Source organism: Pristiophorus japonicus, chromosome 17 (assembly GCF_044704955.1).
Source record: "Pristiophorus japonicus isolate sPriJap1 chromosome 17, sPriJap1.hap1, whole genome shotgun sequence".
Taxonomy (NCBI): Eukaryota; Metazoa; Chordata; class Chondrichthyes; family Pristiophoridae; genus Pristiophorus; species Pristiophorus japonicus.
Window position 1 is genome coordinate 67,177,278 of NC_091993.1, and position 17,330 is coordinate 67,194,607.

General features: G+C 47.5%; 2 protein-coding genes across 5 annotated transcripts in view; both read right to left on the reverse strand.

Annotated features, from left to right (window-relative positions):
- LOC139228201 (synaptonemal complex protein 1-like) overlaps positions 1 to 16,697 on the reverse strand; it is a 395,567-nt gene extending 378,870 nt beyond the window's left edge. For all 3 annotated transcript variants that reach the window (XM_070859384.1, XM_070859385.1, XM_070859381.1), the window contains exon 1: positions 16,636 to 16,697. The gene's annotated coding sequence lies outside the window, so the exon portion shown is untranslated. The remainder of the gene's footprint in view (positions 1 to 16,635) is intronic.
- A 169-nt stretch (positions 16,698 to 16,866) lies between these two features.
- Positions 16,867 to 17,330, reverse strand: part of LOC139228202 (synaptonemal complex protein 1-like) — a 237,763-nt gene continuing 237,299 nt past the window's right edge. For both annotated transcript variants that reach the window (XM_070859387.1, XM_070859386.1), the window contains one exon: positions 16,867 to 17,194. In XM_070859387.1, the coding sequence (XP_070715488.1) occupies positions 16,943 to 17,194 (252 nt within the window). In that variant the 3' untranslated portion in view covers positions 16,867 to 16,942. The remainder of the gene's footprint in view (positions 17,195 to 17,330) is intronic.

The following is a 17,330-nucleotide window of genomic DNA, read 5'->3' on the forward strand; positions in this document are numbered from 1 at the left end:
GCCGCGGAGAGTTGTTGATGCCAGTTCATTGGATGTGTTCGGGAGGGAGTTGGATGTGGTCCTTGCAGCTGGGGGGGTCGGGGGGTGTGGAGGGGGAATGGGGGGGAGGTGCTGGGGTGGGTGATCAGCCATGATCTTGTTGAATGGCGGTGCAGGCTCGAAGGGCTGAATGGCCTACTCCTGCACCGATTTTCTATGTTTCTATGTTTCTATGACGAGAGCTCATCAACTTAGAAAAGCCTATTAACGCCAGATTAAAACCATTTAATCAAGTTTCAGTTGGCTGGGCTGCTAAATTGAAACAAAGAGCTGGGCCAGATTTGGTGGGAGATAAGGAAGCCTTTTTGGGGTATATCCATTCCCAGTTTTACAAGGAAAAACAATAAACTCAAACACACTCACACACAAGCAGCCGGAGGTGGGGAGTGAAGAAATGGAGTCGTGAAGGAAACTACAAGAAATCATCAAGGACCGACCGAGCACGAGGCCCACGAAATGGAAGGTTGTCAGCAACCAAATTGACAAACCCGGGCCACCAGAACCAGCGAAACGACCAACCGAAACCAACTCAGCAAAAACCGAAGAATCGACATTTATTTCCACTCTACAATCTACTTCTGAATGACCAACAGGTGATTACCAAAAAGGACTAACTAAAATTATTCCTAACCAAAGAAAGTGGGTACTTACCCCATACATCCAAAATGCAACTTACCGCAGCAACGGGCGCACCCCAACTGAAGGCTACGCAGTCCGAAGTCCTCTCCTCCGTCTGGGGTACGGCTCGCCTAGAAGGCCAAGTGCTGCAAACCCCGAAACTGCGATTTACCGGCAACTGTCTGAAGGGGATTGGTGAGCATAGCCCCTGAACCCCCAGAGTTATAACTTAATTAGTTAGGGGAATTGGGAGGGGGAGGCTGAGGTAACTTGTGTAAATGTATCTGCATTCTTTTCTTTACCCCATTTAGAGTTTGAGCTGTATTCTTTTCCCCACAGGCTGTATTTTGACATTTTATTCAATGTGTTGTACCCCTCAGTGTGTATTGGTATTACTATTCTTTGTGTGTTATTAAAGGTGTGCCTTTTACTTTTTTTTAGACACAATAAAGCCATACCTGCTTCCTACCTTGAAACCGATTGTCTGTCCAAGTCTGTCACAGTCCCTTCATAATTCCAGTGTCGAGAATAAAGGGTGTGGGAGCGATTCGGAACCGCTCATATAAGGTCAGAAGGGAAAGCTGACCCCCTGAAAACCCCACAGGCTGTATTTTGACATTTTATTCAATGTGTTGTACCCCTCAGTGTGTATTGGTATTACTATTCTTTGTGTGTTATTAAAGGTGTGCCTTTTACTTTTTTTTAGACACAATAAAGCCATACCTGCTTCCTACCTTGAAACCGATTGTCTGTCCAAGTCTGTCACAGTCCCTTCATAATTCCAGTGTCGAGAATCAAGGGTGTGGGAGCGATTCGGAACCGCTCATATAAGGTCAGAAGGGAAAGCTGACCCCCTGAAAACCACCCCTTACATAATTGCGACCCAGATGGGACACTTGTGCAAGGGACGTGATAAGAGAGAGACTGGTTTCAGGAAAAGAAGCAAAATGGAAGAGGGGATTTCCTCGTATGTGTTTAAGAGGGTAAAGGTGGCTTAGGAGTGGATACTCGATCTATTGTATGCTGAGCGTCCAGAAGATGCTGCAGCTCAATGGACCAAGAGCAAGGACCATAAAAAGTCAATAGAGAAGGCCATTTGGCTAATTTGCCTTCAGCGACAGATCCGGCTTCTAGATGAGGAGAATGAGAAATTAAAGGAAGTATTGAGGCAGGCAGAAGAGAGGTTCAGTGCAAGGGCCACAGTCGGGGAAAGGCTGTGGACCGAGGTGGGGCAATTAAAGGAAAGTAGAGAGCTCACTAAAGAAAGGCACAAAACCCTTTCACAGTGACAGATTATTGAAGCCAAGAATAGCAAACTGGCGTTGCGGGAAGAGAATTCCTGTCTCACCAAGCAAGTTAAAGAGAACGGGGAGAGGGTGAGGGACATTCAGGTAGCCTATAAGGTAGCCAATACTAGGGAATTTGAGGCAGGAGACCATGGCCCCTGCCAGCAGCAGATACAAAGCTTGAACCTTGCTCTATCCCGGGCTAAAGGCATGGTGTGCCTGATAAACCCAGGTTTAGCCCAGGAACACCTGGTAGAGCAAGGAGAAACCCCTCAGTCACCGCCTGCAGCTCCCGGCAACGGCCCGGAGCAGCAGGGGCGTCAGCCAGAGTCAGGGCAGGCAAGGATTGCGAACTACCAACACGGGCAGCCCCGAGTTTTAACTTGGCTTGGCAGCAGGGGGAAGCGGGCGAGCCAATACAAGAAGGGCCGGAACCAGGGCCAATGCACCCGGTCCGGCAGCAGAAGTTTGGCCCACCTGACACCAATGGGGCAGCAGGACCCCGAGAAAGCAACTTCGTAGTCCCCCACGACACCCAAAAACTGAGGGCTATGATAGGCCACCTAAGTAAGCTCACCCAACAGGGGGATCCCTCGGTCCACTTCCTGGAAGTGGAATACACAGGGCACATTAACGGGTGCGATGATTCGGAGCAGGCTAAGCTGTTGCTCTTCTCACTAGACACCAAGCTGTGCCATTCCCTCTCTGCAGACAGCAGAAAGCGGCGAAACATGTACGCTGCAGTTAAGGAGGAGGTTCTGGAGCCCATGGGTATGAACGACGGGAGTCTTTTCTCCCGAGTGGAGAAGACAGTGCAGCTCTATGGGGAGACTCCACAGGCTTTCGCCGACAGGTTGTGGCCGGTCTGCGAAAGGGTCTGTAGTGGGGTTCTTGACCGGCCCTACCTGAACCCTAACGAGCTGGCTCACTGGCTCCGCAGCCTGATGGCAAACAGCTTACCTGGAGTAAAGGCAAAAGCCGAGGTCTGGTTCGATCCAAGAGATCCCAGAACCACCGAGGAGACAGTGGTCAGACAGTTGACCCTGGCTTACCGGAACGGTAGAGGGACAGAGGAGCCCTCCTCTAAAGGGAGGGTCCATGAGATTAAACCCAGCCAAGGTAAGAGAGAGAGGCATCAGAAAGGTGGGAACCCTCCCCACAAAGGGGGCGAGTGTTTTGGGTGTGGGAAAAGTGGGCACTGGAGGAAAGACTGTAGGAACCCCTGGAAAGAGACTAAGGGAAAGGCCACTCCAGCCCCAGCCCGTAAGGCTGGGGCAGGAGCACCCGACTCATATGAGGCACTCGTAGCCGCCCTACAGACATTCATAAACGGACAGGGAGCAGTAGCTATCGCAACCGGTGCAGTAGCCGGTACGGTAAAACCCTCTGCTCCAACCCACTCAGATGCATGACTAAGGCCAGCGCAGCCTGTGTACCTGTGTTCCCTAGAGTACGATGCCAGGAAGAGACCGTGCGTTACAATGGAGGTGGAGAAAGTGAAAGGGACCTACCTGCTAGATACTGGTGCTTCCAGCACTCTTGTATATGCAGATAACCCGGCTACCTCAACTCTATCGAACGGGGTCCCATACAGTCTAGTGGGGTTCACAGGCAATAAGCAAAATGGTTTGTTTTCCATCCCGCTCACCATTCAGTTAGGGACACTCAAAACCAAATGGAAGTGTGTCCTGATGAAATGGGAGCAGAAGGGAAAAGGGATCCTGGGAGCTGATTTTATCATTAGCCACCAGGTCCTAGTGGATCTCAGGAACCACTGTCTATGGGGAGCCATAGGGACTGACAGGGAAGGTGAGGTGGCGGTGATCCCAGAAAAAGGGGCCAAGGGAACATTGTGTACCGTAAAGCCAAAGGAGGGTTACGACTTGGAATTACTGGTCAGTAACACCCCAGTGGAGTACCAGGCATATGTACGGGCACACCTTGCAGCATTCGCCACCCACAAACATGACTGTGGCAGGGTAACGGGGGTGGAAGTTCGTATAAAAGGGGACCCCATGACCTGACCACAGAAGCAATATAACTTCCCCAGGGAGGCAGAGGCAGACCCGACAACGGCGCTGGGATCACTGGTAGAGCAAGGGGTGTTAAGACCGATAGCTACCCATGTGAACTCTCCACTGTGGCCGGTTAAGAAACCGGACAACTCATGGAGGGCCACCGTGGACTATCGAGTACGAAATAAGAATATCCCTGCCTGTACACCCACTGTAGCAGCCGTAGCAGATCTCATAGGGAGTATTCCAACATCCGCGACCACTTTCACGGTGCTGGACATTTCAAATGGGTTCTTGTCCATTCCTTTAAAATGGGAGGACCAGTACAAGTTCGCCTTTACCTTCAAGGGCTAAGAATACACATGGAACTGTCTTCCCCAGGGCTTCCACAACAGCCCCAGCATTTTTCACCAATGCATGGCGAACTGTTTAAAGGGCTTTAACAGACCCCAGCAGTTGGTGCAGTATGTGGTTGACCTGCTCCTGTTTACCGATCGGGGGAGGAACATGGCCCACTGCTGGCCGAGCTGCTGGAGCTGCTAAAAGAAGGGTTTAAAGTAAACCCCAAGAAGGCACAGATCGGCCAGAAGGAAGTCAAATTCCTGGGGCTGACTGTGCGCGCTGGAGAAAGGGCCATAGACAAGACTAGAAGGGAGGCAGTACAGGAGTTACCAGCCCCAACACAGTGACAGGGGTAAGATCCTTTCTAGGACTCACCGGGTACTGCAGAGATTTTATTAAGGATTATGCAGCCACCGCAGCCCCTCTGCTCAGGCTCCTACACAATGGTGTAGAGTGGGACTGGGATGAGGGTTGCGAGGCAGCAGTTAATCAATTCAAGAAGGAATTGCAGACCACGCCAGCCTTAGGAGCGAAAGATGTAGGAAAGGCGTTTTTCCTGGAGGTGGTAGCCAGCAGGGACAGTTTGAGCTCAGTGCTGCTTCAAGAGCGGCACGGCCAGCTGAGACCGGTGGTTTACTTCTCCAGGATCCTCACAGATGTGGAGAAGGGGTACTCCAACTGTGAGAGACACCTCCGAGCCACACATTGGGCAGTGAAAAGATCCTTGATCTTCATGGGAGGGTCTCCTCTAACACTCCTAACCCACCACACACCTACTCAGATGCGCCGAGATGGGAGGATTAAGGACGGGACGGTGAGCAGTGCCCGCATTGCTCGCTGGACCCTGCTCCTCTCCCAGATGGACCTCAGAGTAGAAGGCCCCCGTGAACCAAGGCTCGCAGCCAACCTAATCTACCCAGGGAAAGCCCACAGGTACTCCATAGAAGGGGTATGGGAGGTGAACATTGTCCTTCGGGCTGGGTTACACCCTACAGGCCGGGATATCTATGTGGACGGGTCCAGCACAGTATCTGCTGGCGAGCGACTCACCGGGTGCGGAGTCTATGACCCAAGGGCAGGTATTGCCCTGGCAATCAAGCTCCCCAGCACCATGAGCGCCCAGCATGCTGAACTGTCCACCGTAATGTACATGGTGACCCACCCCAAGTAATTCCCAACCCCGTACACGATTTGCTCGGACAGTATGTTCACCTGCAATTAGTGTACGGAGTACCTGGCTATCTGGTCCCATCGTGGATACACATCCGCTGACGGGAGACCCCTGGCAATCAAGCCCCTGCTGGAGAAAATCATGACAGCATTGGGGGAAGAGGGAAAGGTCTACATACATAATGTGAAGGCCCATTCAAAAACTGAACCCCGTGCAGAGGGAAACCAACAGGCTGACAAACTGGCTAAAGAAGGTGCCCGCACGGGAAAATTCTGGGACCCCTATGACACCGACCGCATAGCAGCGGTCAAGAATAAGAACAGGGCAGCAGAGAGTACAGGGATAGCTTTGGCCCCAGACTTAAAAACAGTTCAGGCACAGAACCCGGTCCTGAAAGCTGTCCTGAATGTGCTAGCTAGAGGAGAGAGAGTAGAAGGTGCATACGGCACAGCAGCCATTACCGTTAATGAAAGCATGCTGTTTAAAGAGGGACAATGGGTCGTGCCGCAGCAGCACCAGAGGGAATTCCTAAAACTGGCCCATGAGGGTCCAGGAGCGGGACAACCCAGGCCTGAGACCACCTGGCAACGGATGGAACAGGCAGGATGGTGGCCGGGACTCAGGGAGGACATCCGTGAGTTCTGTGCGAACTGCCTGGTGTGTGCTGCAAACAACCCTGACCCCCAGAAACGGAAGGTGTCCCTAGGACACGTCAGGAGGGTAGAGGGACCATGGCAGTCAATCCAAATTGATTACATCGGGCCCCTACCCACCACCCAGGGAGGCTACAAATACTGCCTAGTCCTGGTGGACGTGTTCTCAAAATGGGTTGAAGCCTTCCCCTGCCGAACAGCCACCGCACTAGGGACAGCTAAGATTCTAGTGAGGGAAGTGTTCTCCAGGTGGGGACTCCCACAGTATGTGGAGTCGGATCAGGGGAGCCATTTCACCGGGCAGGTAATGCAGGCAACCCTTAAGGTGCTCGGCATTGAGGGGAAATGGCACGTTGCCCACAACCCACAGTCATCGGGTATTGTGGAGCGTTTAAACCGCACCAAAGAAAGGCTGCGGAAGGAAATGGGAAACTCACCCCAAAAGTGGGTGGAGGTCTTACCATTGGTCCTAATGGGGATCCGAGCCAGCAAGTCAAAGAGCACGGGGTCTTCCCCATACGAGCTCATGACTGGCCGGATCATGCGGACCCCCACCCATGTCCTAGCCCCGGTGCTCACAGAAGGTCAGCTCAGAGAGGTGAACCGGGACCGATTTGTCAGGAAACAGATTCACTGGCAGGCTGCTAGTAACATGGGCAGACAGCATCGGAGTAACCGATTGCTGCTAGAACCCAGCAAATACCACGAATGGGAGATAGGGGACCAGGTCATGGTGAGGAACTATGCTCGGGTAGGGGTTTTTGAAGCATTATATATGGGTCCATACAGCATTGTCGACAAGGCAAGCCCGATGGTCTATGCCATAAAGCTGCCCCGCCGTACTAAGTGGTTCCACATCAACCAGTGCAAGCTGTGCAACCCAGGGTCAGCCACGCACAGAGGGCAGCCGGGAGGGGTGAACCGTCCTCAGGACAGGGACCCTCCGTTGGCCACCCCCGACGGTGGAGGGCCCACAGGGAATGTGGCAGGCTCAGAAACCGTGCCTTTAGGGGTGGTGAACTGCACTACTGGAGGGGTTATCCCACCCATCGTTTGGGATTCGGACGCACCGCCAGTAACCGAAGCCCTGAGAAGGACACTCCGTACACCACGGCCAAAGATACTATGGTCACCGGCATCTGAGCCTCAGCAATTCTACCCTAAGAGAAGGGTAGCCCGACAGGGAAGGCCAAAGGTCAAAAGTACAGAGGCCGCTCAGAGTAGGGACCCCCATCCAGCCGCCTCCAGCGGTGAGGGTCTCACAGGAGCATTAGTAACGAGCTATCCCAGAGACAAGGGTCTCCAGCTCACCGGCTGCGGGGAAACCCAAGCATCCAGGCGGCTATCAGGCCGCACAAGGCATGGGCCCGACAGGGATTAACCAGGCCACCCAGAGATGGGTGGCGGTTGTACATAGCTCTAATTTTTAGTTTAAGGCAGCTGACTGCATCGTTTTACATTTTAAGTTTAGTTTAGAATTAAGGTTAATGTTGCAGTAATTGATGTTGTTTAATTTTAATCGATGTTTTTTTCCTTCTGTAATGTGGTTGTACGTTATCGACATGCTGGTGAATATAATGTAATTGAAATGAAATGTAACTGTGCTGAAATGCAATTGTAGTGATGGAACCCCCTCCAAGCTGGGAAGATGCAAATGTAAAAAGTTTGTACTTGTAAAGGGAAAAGTGTGTATCTGTGGTGATGTTGCATAAGTGTAATGCATATTTTGGGTATTAGTTTAGTTAATTTACGGGGAAGGTTATCTCTTGGGAGTCAGGAAATTTGCTCACCTGGAAAATGATACTATAAGTGGTATGGTATCACATGGGCGAGTGTAGAATTTACCAATATTTCACAAAGATTCCTGGTACCTTTCCCCTGCAGAGGAGAAGAATCCCTTTCTGGACTTTTAAAATGAAGGAAAACCTTCGGGACACAAATGAGTTTAAAGGGACAGACGAGGCCTGCAGGGGATAAAAGGAGATGCATTCATGGAGAACCCCCCCCCCTCCCAGTGTTTGTACACAAAGGAAAGGGAATTTAATTTGGAACTATCTACCAGAAAGTTTGAAATCCTAAAGTGCACATGGAAGAAACTACGAACTTTAATCGAATTTGGGATTTTTAAAAGATGAATGTTGGGTCTGCAAGAAAAGGGGTGGGGTCAATCTCTAAAGGGCCAGTTTGGACATTGGAGCGAATCAAATTGTCTGGGAACTGTTTACCCTCGAAACCTGTCCCCAGAAGACATACATATTCCAACACCTTTTCAACAGGCATGGAAATATCTGGCTCAGGCCAGACTAGCACAATGGACGAGAGCTCATCAACTTAGAAAAGCCTATTAACGCCAGATTAAAACCACTTAATCAAGTTTCAGTTAGCTGGGCTGCTAAATTGAAACAAAGAGCTGGGTCAGATTTGGTGGGAGATAAGGAAGCCTTTTTGGGGTATATACATTCCCAGTTTTACAAGGAAAAACTAATAAGACTCAAACACACTCGCACACAAGCAGCCGGAGGTGGGGAGTGAAGAAATGGAGTCATGAAGGAAACTACAAGAAATCATCAAGGACCGACCGAGCACGAGGCCCACGAAACGGAAGGTTGTCAGCAACCAAATTGACAAACCCGGGCCACCAGAACCAGCGAAACGACCAACCGAAACCAACTCAGCAAAAACCGAAGAATCGACATTTATTTCCACCCTACAATCTACTTCTGAACGACCAACGGGTGATTACCAAAAAGGACTAACTAAAATGATTCCTAACCAAAGCAAGTGGGTACTTACCCCATACATCCAAAATGCAACTTACCACATCAATGGGCGCACCCCAACTGAAGACTAAGCAGTCCGAAGTCCTCTCCTCCGTCCGGGGTACGGCTCGCCTAGAAGACCAAGTGCAGCGAACCCCGAAACTGCGATTCACCGGCAACTGTCTAAAGGGATTGGTGAGCATAGCCCCTGAACCCCCAGAGCTATAACTTAGTTAGTTAGGGGGATTGGGTGCGAGAGGCTGGGATAACTTGTGTAAATGTATCTGCATTCTCTTCTTTACCCCATTTAGAGTTTGAGCTATATTCTTTTCCCCACAGGCTATATTTTGACATTTTATTCAATGTGTTGTATCCCTTAGTGTGTATTGCTATTACTATTCTGTGTAGTTATTAAAGGTGTGCCTTTTACTTCTTTTTAGACACAATAAAGCCATACCTGCTTCCACCTTGAAACCGATTGTCTGTCCAAGTCTATCACAGTCCCTTCATAATTCCAGTGTCTAGAACCAAGGGTGTGGGAGCGATTCGGAACCGCTCATATAAGGTCAGAAGGGAAAGCTGACCCCCTGAAAAGCACCCCTTACAATTGCTGCAATATATTTTAATGTGCTTTTAAGTTGATGCAATGTGTTTTAATGTGTTGCAAGCTGGCTGGATGTTTGAGTTTCCAGCCTCAGCTCGCATTGTGTCTTTGGTTACCGTGGCAATCCGATGTTTTTGGCGCAGATCATAGAAACATAGAAATTAGGTGCAGGATCAGGCCATTCCGCCTCTTGAGCCTGCATCGCCATTCAGTAAGATCATGGATGATCATTCAACCTCAGTACCCATTTGCTGCTTTCTCTTCATGCCCCTTGATCCCTTTGGCTGTAAAGGCCATATCTAACTCCCTTTTGAATATATCTAACGAACTGGCCTCAACAACTTTCTGCGGTAGAGAATTCCACAGGTTAACCACTCTCTGAGTGAAGAAGTTTCTCCTTATCCCGGTCCTAAATGGCTTACCCCTTATTCTTAGACTGTGACCCCTGGTTCTGGAACTCCCCAGCAACGGGAACATTCTTCCTGCGTCTAACCTGTCCAATCCCGTCAGAATTTTATATGTTTCTATAAGATCCCCTCTCATTCTTCTAAACTCCAGTGGATACAAGCCCAGTTGATCCAGTCTCTCCTCATATGTCAGTCCTGCCATCCCGGGAATCAATCTGGTGAACCTTCGCTGTACTCCCTCAATAGCAAAAACGTCCTTCCTCAGATTAGGAGACCAAAACTGAACACAATATTCCAGGTGTGACCTCACCAAGGCTCTGTACAACTGCAGTAAGACCTCCCTGCTCCTATATTCAAATCCTCTAGCTATGAAGGCCAACATGCCATTTCACCGCCTGTTGTACCTGCATGCCAAACTTCAATGACTGATGTACCATGACACCCAGGTCCCGTTGCACCTCCCCTTTTCCTAATCTGTCACCATTCAGATAATATTCTGTCTTCCTGTTTTTGCCACCAAAGTGGATAACCTCACATTTATCCACATTATACTGCATTTGCCATGTATTTGCCCACTCACCTAACCTGTCCAAGTCACCCTGCAGCCTCTTAGCATCCTCTTCACAGCTCACACCACCACCCAGCTAAGTGTCATCTGCAAACTTGGAGATTTACATTCAATTCCTTCATCTAAATCATTGATGTATATTTTAAATAGCTGGGGTCCTAGCACTGAACCCTGCGGCACTCCACTGGTCACTGCCTGCCATTCTGAAAAGGACCCGTTTATTCCGACTCTCTGCTTCCTGTCTGCCAACAGTTCTCTATCCACATCAATACATTACCCCCAATACCATGTGCTTCAATTTTGCCAACTAATCTCTTGTGTGGGACCTTGTCAAAAGCCTTTTGAAAGTCCAAATACACCACATCCAGTGGTTCTCCCTTGTCCACTATACTAGTTACATCCTCAAAAAATTCTAGAATATTTGTCAAGCATGATTTCCCTTTCATAAATCCATGCTGACTTGGACCGATCCTGTCACTGCTTTCCAAATGCGCTGCTATTTTATCTTTAATAATTGATTCCAACATTTACCCCACCACCGATGTCAGACTAACTGGTCTATAATTCCCTGTTTTCGCTCTCCCTCCTTTTTTAAAAAGTGGTATTACATTAGCTACCCTTCAGTCCATAGGAACTGATCTAGAGTCAATAGAATGTTGTAAAATGATCACCAATGCATCCACTATTTCTAGGGCCACTTCTTTAAGTACTCTGGGATACAGCCTATCAGGCCCTGGGGATCTATCGGCCTTCAATTCCATCAATTTTCCTAATGCAATTTCCTGACTAATAAGGATTTCTTTCAGTTCCTCCTTTTTGCTAGACCCTCAAACCCCTAGTATTTCTGGAAGGTTATTTATGTCTTCCTTAGTGAAGTCAGATCCAAAGTATTTGTTCAATTGGTCTGCCATTTCTTTGCTCCCCATTATAAATTCACCTGATTCTGACTGCAAAGGACCTACGTTGGTCTTCACTAATCTTTTTCTCTTCACATATCTATAGAAGCTTTTGCAGTCAGTTTTTATGTTCCCTGCAAGCTTCCTCTCATACTCTATTTTCCCCTTCCTAACTAGACCCTTTGTCCTCCTCTGCTGAATTCTAAATTTCTCCCAGTCCTCAGGTTTGCTGCTTTTTCTGGCCAATTTATATGCCTCTTCCTTGGATTTAACACTATCCTTAATTTCCCTTGTTAGCCACGGTTGAGCGACCTTCCCAGTTTTATTTTTACTCCAGACAGGGATGTACAATTGTTGAAGTTCATCCATGTAATCTATAAATTTCTGCCGTTGCCTATCAACTGTCAACCCTTTAAGTCTCATTTGCCAGTCTATCCTAGCCAATTCACGTCTCATACCATCGAAATTTCCTTTCCTTAAGTTCAGGACCCTAGTCTCTGAATTAACACTGTCACTCTCCATCTTAATGAAGAATTCTACCATATTATGGTCACTCTTCCCCAGGGGCCCTCGCACAACAAGATTGCTAATTAGTCCTCTCTCATTACACAACACCCAGTCTTGGATGGCCAGCCCTCTAGTTGGTTCCTCGACATATTGGTCTAGAAAGCCATCCTCAACACACTCCAGAAAATCTTCCTCCACTGCATTGCTACTAGCTTGGTTAGCCCAATCTATATGTAGATTAAAGTCGCCCATGATAATTGCTGTATCTTTGTTGCACGCATCCCTAATTTCTTGATTCATGCCATCCCCACCAATACTGTTTGGTGGTCTGTACATAACTCCCACTAGCGTTTTCTGTCCTTTGGTATTCCGCAGCTCTACCCATACAGATTCCACAGCATCCAAGCTCATGTCCTTTCTTACTATTGCGTTAATTTCCTCTTTAACCAGCAACGCTACCCCACTTCCTTTTCCTTTCTGTCTATCTTTCCTGAATGTTGAATACCCCTGGATGTTGAGTTCCCAGCCTTTGTCACCCTGGAGCCATGTCTCCGTAATCCCAATTATATCATAATCGTTAATAGCTGCCTGCGCAGTTAATTCATCCACCTTATTGCAAATACTCAAAGCTCCACCCCCAAATCGAAAGGACAGGTTATGCTGCGTCAAAATGAAGAAAGCCAATGGGGAAACTTAGAAAAAAAATTTTTGGCGGATGTGGGCCCCAAATAAACGGGTGTAACTCTTCAAAAAAGTACGCCAAAAAAAAGCTTTGGGGAAAATTGAGCCCTTGAATATGACAATCTAGCTTTAAATAGAAGGGATCGTCAAAAAACAGCCTGCAGGCCTGACAACATCTGTTTACACAGGTGCTCAGTGAAGCTCTTCAGTAAAAATAAATTGGGAATCTAAAGTTGGATTATTTTAACTTAATTAATGTAATTTGGTGGACAATGATGACAGAAAATGCACAAAGCACTGCATCTAAACTGTCTATTGCTGCAGAATCTGGATTTCATGCCTCGTGCACTAAGGTCTATCTTTCCAGCTTTATGAGCCGCATGCACTGCTGGCAAGGTACTGTTGGCAAAGGTACGCTCAACTCATCAACACTTTAATTCTAATCAGATGCATGTTTAAAATACCGCTGCTGTATTTTCTTCACCTGCCTGACCATGAGTAAAGTTACTAGCATGCACTGCAACCAGCTGTCTTGCAATCAGCACATGGTCTGATCTACGCCACAGCAATTAGACACTGAATTAAAGGGGGAATTTTAACAGCCAAGAGTGAGTGGGTTTGGAAGTGGGTGAGTGATTAAATGCACTGAAATTGACAGTGCGTTGGGAGCCAGCTCCTGCATTTAACTGGAGTGCGTACTATTGCATGCGAGAATCTCCCATGGGAGAGGCGGGTTGACAATTAAAAGATGTTACGAGGCTATTGGAGCTGTTTCAGGTTTAACTCTGAGTGCACAGGTTTGCTGGGCTTCCTGAAGCTCGTCAGTGAAAACAAGGTGAGATGACAGCACAAATTGAGGGGTCTGATCAAATGATAGGCAAACAATCCTGTAAGTACTTAGATGTCTGAACTGATTCCTTGCCTAAGTTAAAGGCTTTTGCTCACAGGACTTGTTCCGAGAGCGTGCTTTCACTCCTTTGCAGGTGATTCCCACTGTCTTGGAGGTCATTTCTGCTACCTTAGATTTTTGTGAATCTTATCTACACTATCCATCTATCGAGCATCAGTTCAGCATGTGTGCTGTTTTTGCAGCTTTACCTTGGACGTCAGATGAGGACCAAGATGAGCTGCAGCAGCAGCAGTACCAGCAGCAGGAAAAGCACCAGCAGGAGAAACAGCAGCCTTCTCCTCATCGCCTGCCGCACCACAGGAGAGAGGGGATGAGCACAAGGGTGCCTCAGGAAGCTTAGGGTATCGTGTCAGGTGGTCTCAGACATTGCAGCCTCTGGGAAGAAGAAACCTTGCCAAGTGGACCTGGTGGGCGCGTTTTGCCAGTGGCTGTCAAAGTCATCACTGCCCTCAATTTCTTCACCTATGGCTCATTCTAGGGATCTGCAGGAGATAGCTGCAAAATCTCGCAATTTGCTGCCCACAAATGCATCACCCGGGTGACCAATGCCTTGTTTTCCAGGGCGGCAATTGTGTGCACTTTGCAACCAATCAGGCCAGTCAGAATGAGTGGGCACTCAGCTTTGCGGCTCTGGCTGGCTTCCCACAGGTCCAGGGAGTCATTGATTGCACACATGTGGCAATCAAGGTGCCCCCAGGCTTCCACTCCATCAATGTTCATCTCGTATGCAACCACAAAAGGATCATCATGTAGGTGTGTGCAAGGTTATCAAGCAGCTGCCGTGATGCTTTCATCCTGCGCCAGGCCACCCTCCCAGAGCTCTTCGAACCTCGAAGCAGAATTAATGGCTGGCTCCTTGGAAACAAGGGCTACCCGCAGAAGATGTGGCTGATGACACCCGTTAGGAGCCCAAACATTGAGGCCCAGGAGAGATACAATCAAAGCCACATAACAATGAGAACTGTCATCAAGCAAGCAATAGGAATGCTGAAGATACGCTTTAGGTGCCTGGACAGATAGGAATGGGTGCACCTGCAAGTAAGTACGTATGAGGAGTAATGTGCTGGAGTTGGCTTGGGAAGAGAATCTCCCTGCGAACCCTTACCGAATGTGGCATCAGTTCTAGGGAGGCATCATTTAAGTGAGGTATAGCCTTGCCACGTTGGAACTCCATTACTGCAGTTGCTTACTTGGTTCCCCCACCTGGAAAATCCTTCCTAAGAACATAAGAATTAGGATGTAACCACATAAATAGTGTGGCTACAAGAACAGGTCAGAGGCTGGGTATTCTGCGCCGAGTGACTCCCCAAAGCCTTTCCACCATCTACAAGGCACAAGTCAGGAGTGTGATGGAATACTCTCCACTTGCCTGGATGAGTGCAGCTTCAACAACACTCAAGACGCTCAACACCATCCAGGACAAAGCACTCTGCTTGATCGGCACCCACCACCTAAAACATTCACTCCATCCATTATAGGCGCACTATGACTGCAGTGTGTACATTCTACAATATACACTGCTGCAACTTGCCAAGGCTACTTCAACAGTACCTCCCAAACCCGCGACCTCTACCACCTAGAAGGACAAGGGCAAGGGAACATCACCATCTCCAAATTAGTAAGGCAAAGAGAAACTACAAAATTAAATTATTACGCACTCCAAGTGTCAAGCCCTGTAAGAATTTTGTATGTTTCAATGAGATCACCTCTCATTCTTCTAAACTCTAGAGAATATAGGCCTAATTTACTCACTCTCTCCTCATAGGACAATCCCGCCGCCTCCCCCCACCCCCCACCGCCCATCCCAGGAATCAGTCTGGTGAACCTTCGTTGCACTCCCTCTATGGCAAGTATATCCTTTCTTCAACTTTCATCTTCACAGGGTCCCTTTAAACAACAACTTTTATTATATTGGGCCTTTAACGTAGTAAAACGTCCCAAGGCACTTCACAGCAGTGTTATAAGACAAAACAGATAAATATGACACCGAGCCACCTAAGAATAAATTAAGACAGAACACCAAAAGCTTGGTTAAAGGATAGGTTTTAAGGAGCGTCTTAAAGGAAGAAAGAGAGGTAGAGAGGCGGGAAGATTTAGGAAGGGAGTTCCAGAGCTTAGGGGCCAAGTAGCTGAAGGCACGGCCACTGATGGTTGAGCAGTTATAATCAGGGATGCTCAAAAGGGCAGAATTTGAGGAGCAGACATCTCGTGGGGTTGTGAGGCTGAAATAAATTACAGAGATAGGGAGGGGCGAGGTTATGGAGAGATTTGTGAACAAGGATGAGAATTTTGAAATCGAGGCGTTGCTTACCCAGGAGCCAATGTAAGTCAGTGAGCACATGGGTGATTGTGATTTGGTGCCAAGTTTAGGATGACCTCAAGTTTACATAATATAGAATGTGGTAGGCCAGCCTAGAGGTCTAGAGATAACAAAGGCATGGATGAGGGTTTCAGCAGCAGAAGAGCTGAGGCAGGGGCAGAGGCGGGCAATGTTATGGAGGTGGAAATAGGCAGTTTTAAGTATGCCGTGGATAAGCGGCCGGAAGGTCATTTCAGGGTCAAATATGATGCCTAGGTTGCGAACAGTCTGCTTTAGCCTCAGATAGATGTGAGGGAGAGGGATAGAGTCAATGGCTAGGGAACACAGTTTGTGGTGGGGACCAAAGGCAATGGCTTCGGTCTATCCAATATTTCATTGTAGAAAATTTCTACTCATCCAGCACTGGATGTTGGACATGCAGTCTGACAATGTAGAGACCGTGGGGGGGGGGGGGGGGGGGGGGGTCGAGAGAAGTGGTGAAAAGGTACAGCTGAATATTTCAGCTAAAGTAGATCCATGTGCATTGTTATCACTAATTGGTCGGGAAACCCGGAAGTCAGATGCAAATGCAGTGGCTGGGTTCAGAAGCTACTGACAGATGCGCTGCAGCTACTTCTGGGTTTCCTGCATGCTATCGGACATCCACCCACCCCTGCTCCCAGCGCGTTGGCAGGTAAATATTCTGGCCAAACTGTCAATAAACAGAGCAGAATATATGTTAACTGCAAAGCCAGGTGGTTACTGTAATGCATATGGGAAGCAATTCTCCTGTGTATTCAGATAATACTAGTATCTTGAGATGTAAAAGATGTTTTTACCCCACCCAAATAAACATTCCAAAACACATTTTTTTAATTACCTAGTGCTGTAGACTTTTTTTCCAACTCCAAAGAAGAAACTTGTAAAGTTTCTTGAAACTGCTTGGATCTGTTAAAAATAATAGTGAGTTTACAGCATATTCTGAAAATGTATTTTAAAGATGACAAATTTATAAGCGTGTGCATGTCATCGCTCTTTAGATAGCTTATTCCACAGACAATATTAAACAAAGCATCAAACATATCTAAATAATCACACTTAGTTGATCAGATTTAATACACTTAGTAAAGTTAGGATGGTTTCTCAAAGTCCATCTAAATAGTTAGCCAAATACATTTGTTGCAGATTTAGTACCTTAGGAATATAATTATTGAAAAAACATGAAGCAATTTTTGAACCATATTTATTTGTAACCTTTGTTGTTCTGTTCTGAACGATTCTTCCAAATGTTCAACTGTATTTCTAAGCTCAGCAATTGTTGATGTACTGTTAGATGTAGCCTTATTAAATTTTTCAACTTTGGTTTCTTTTTCTCTCGTAACCTGAATGATAATCTTCATTGCATTTTCTAACTCTTCTTCAAGAGACTTTTGAGAAATCTAATCACAACAAACAGAATAACGTGTCAAATTAGTAATGTCATTTTCACTATAAAATTGCAATTTAATCAACATAATTCAGCAAACAATAGAATCTCATAATTAAAACAAAACAGCATAGATTATTTTGCAATGC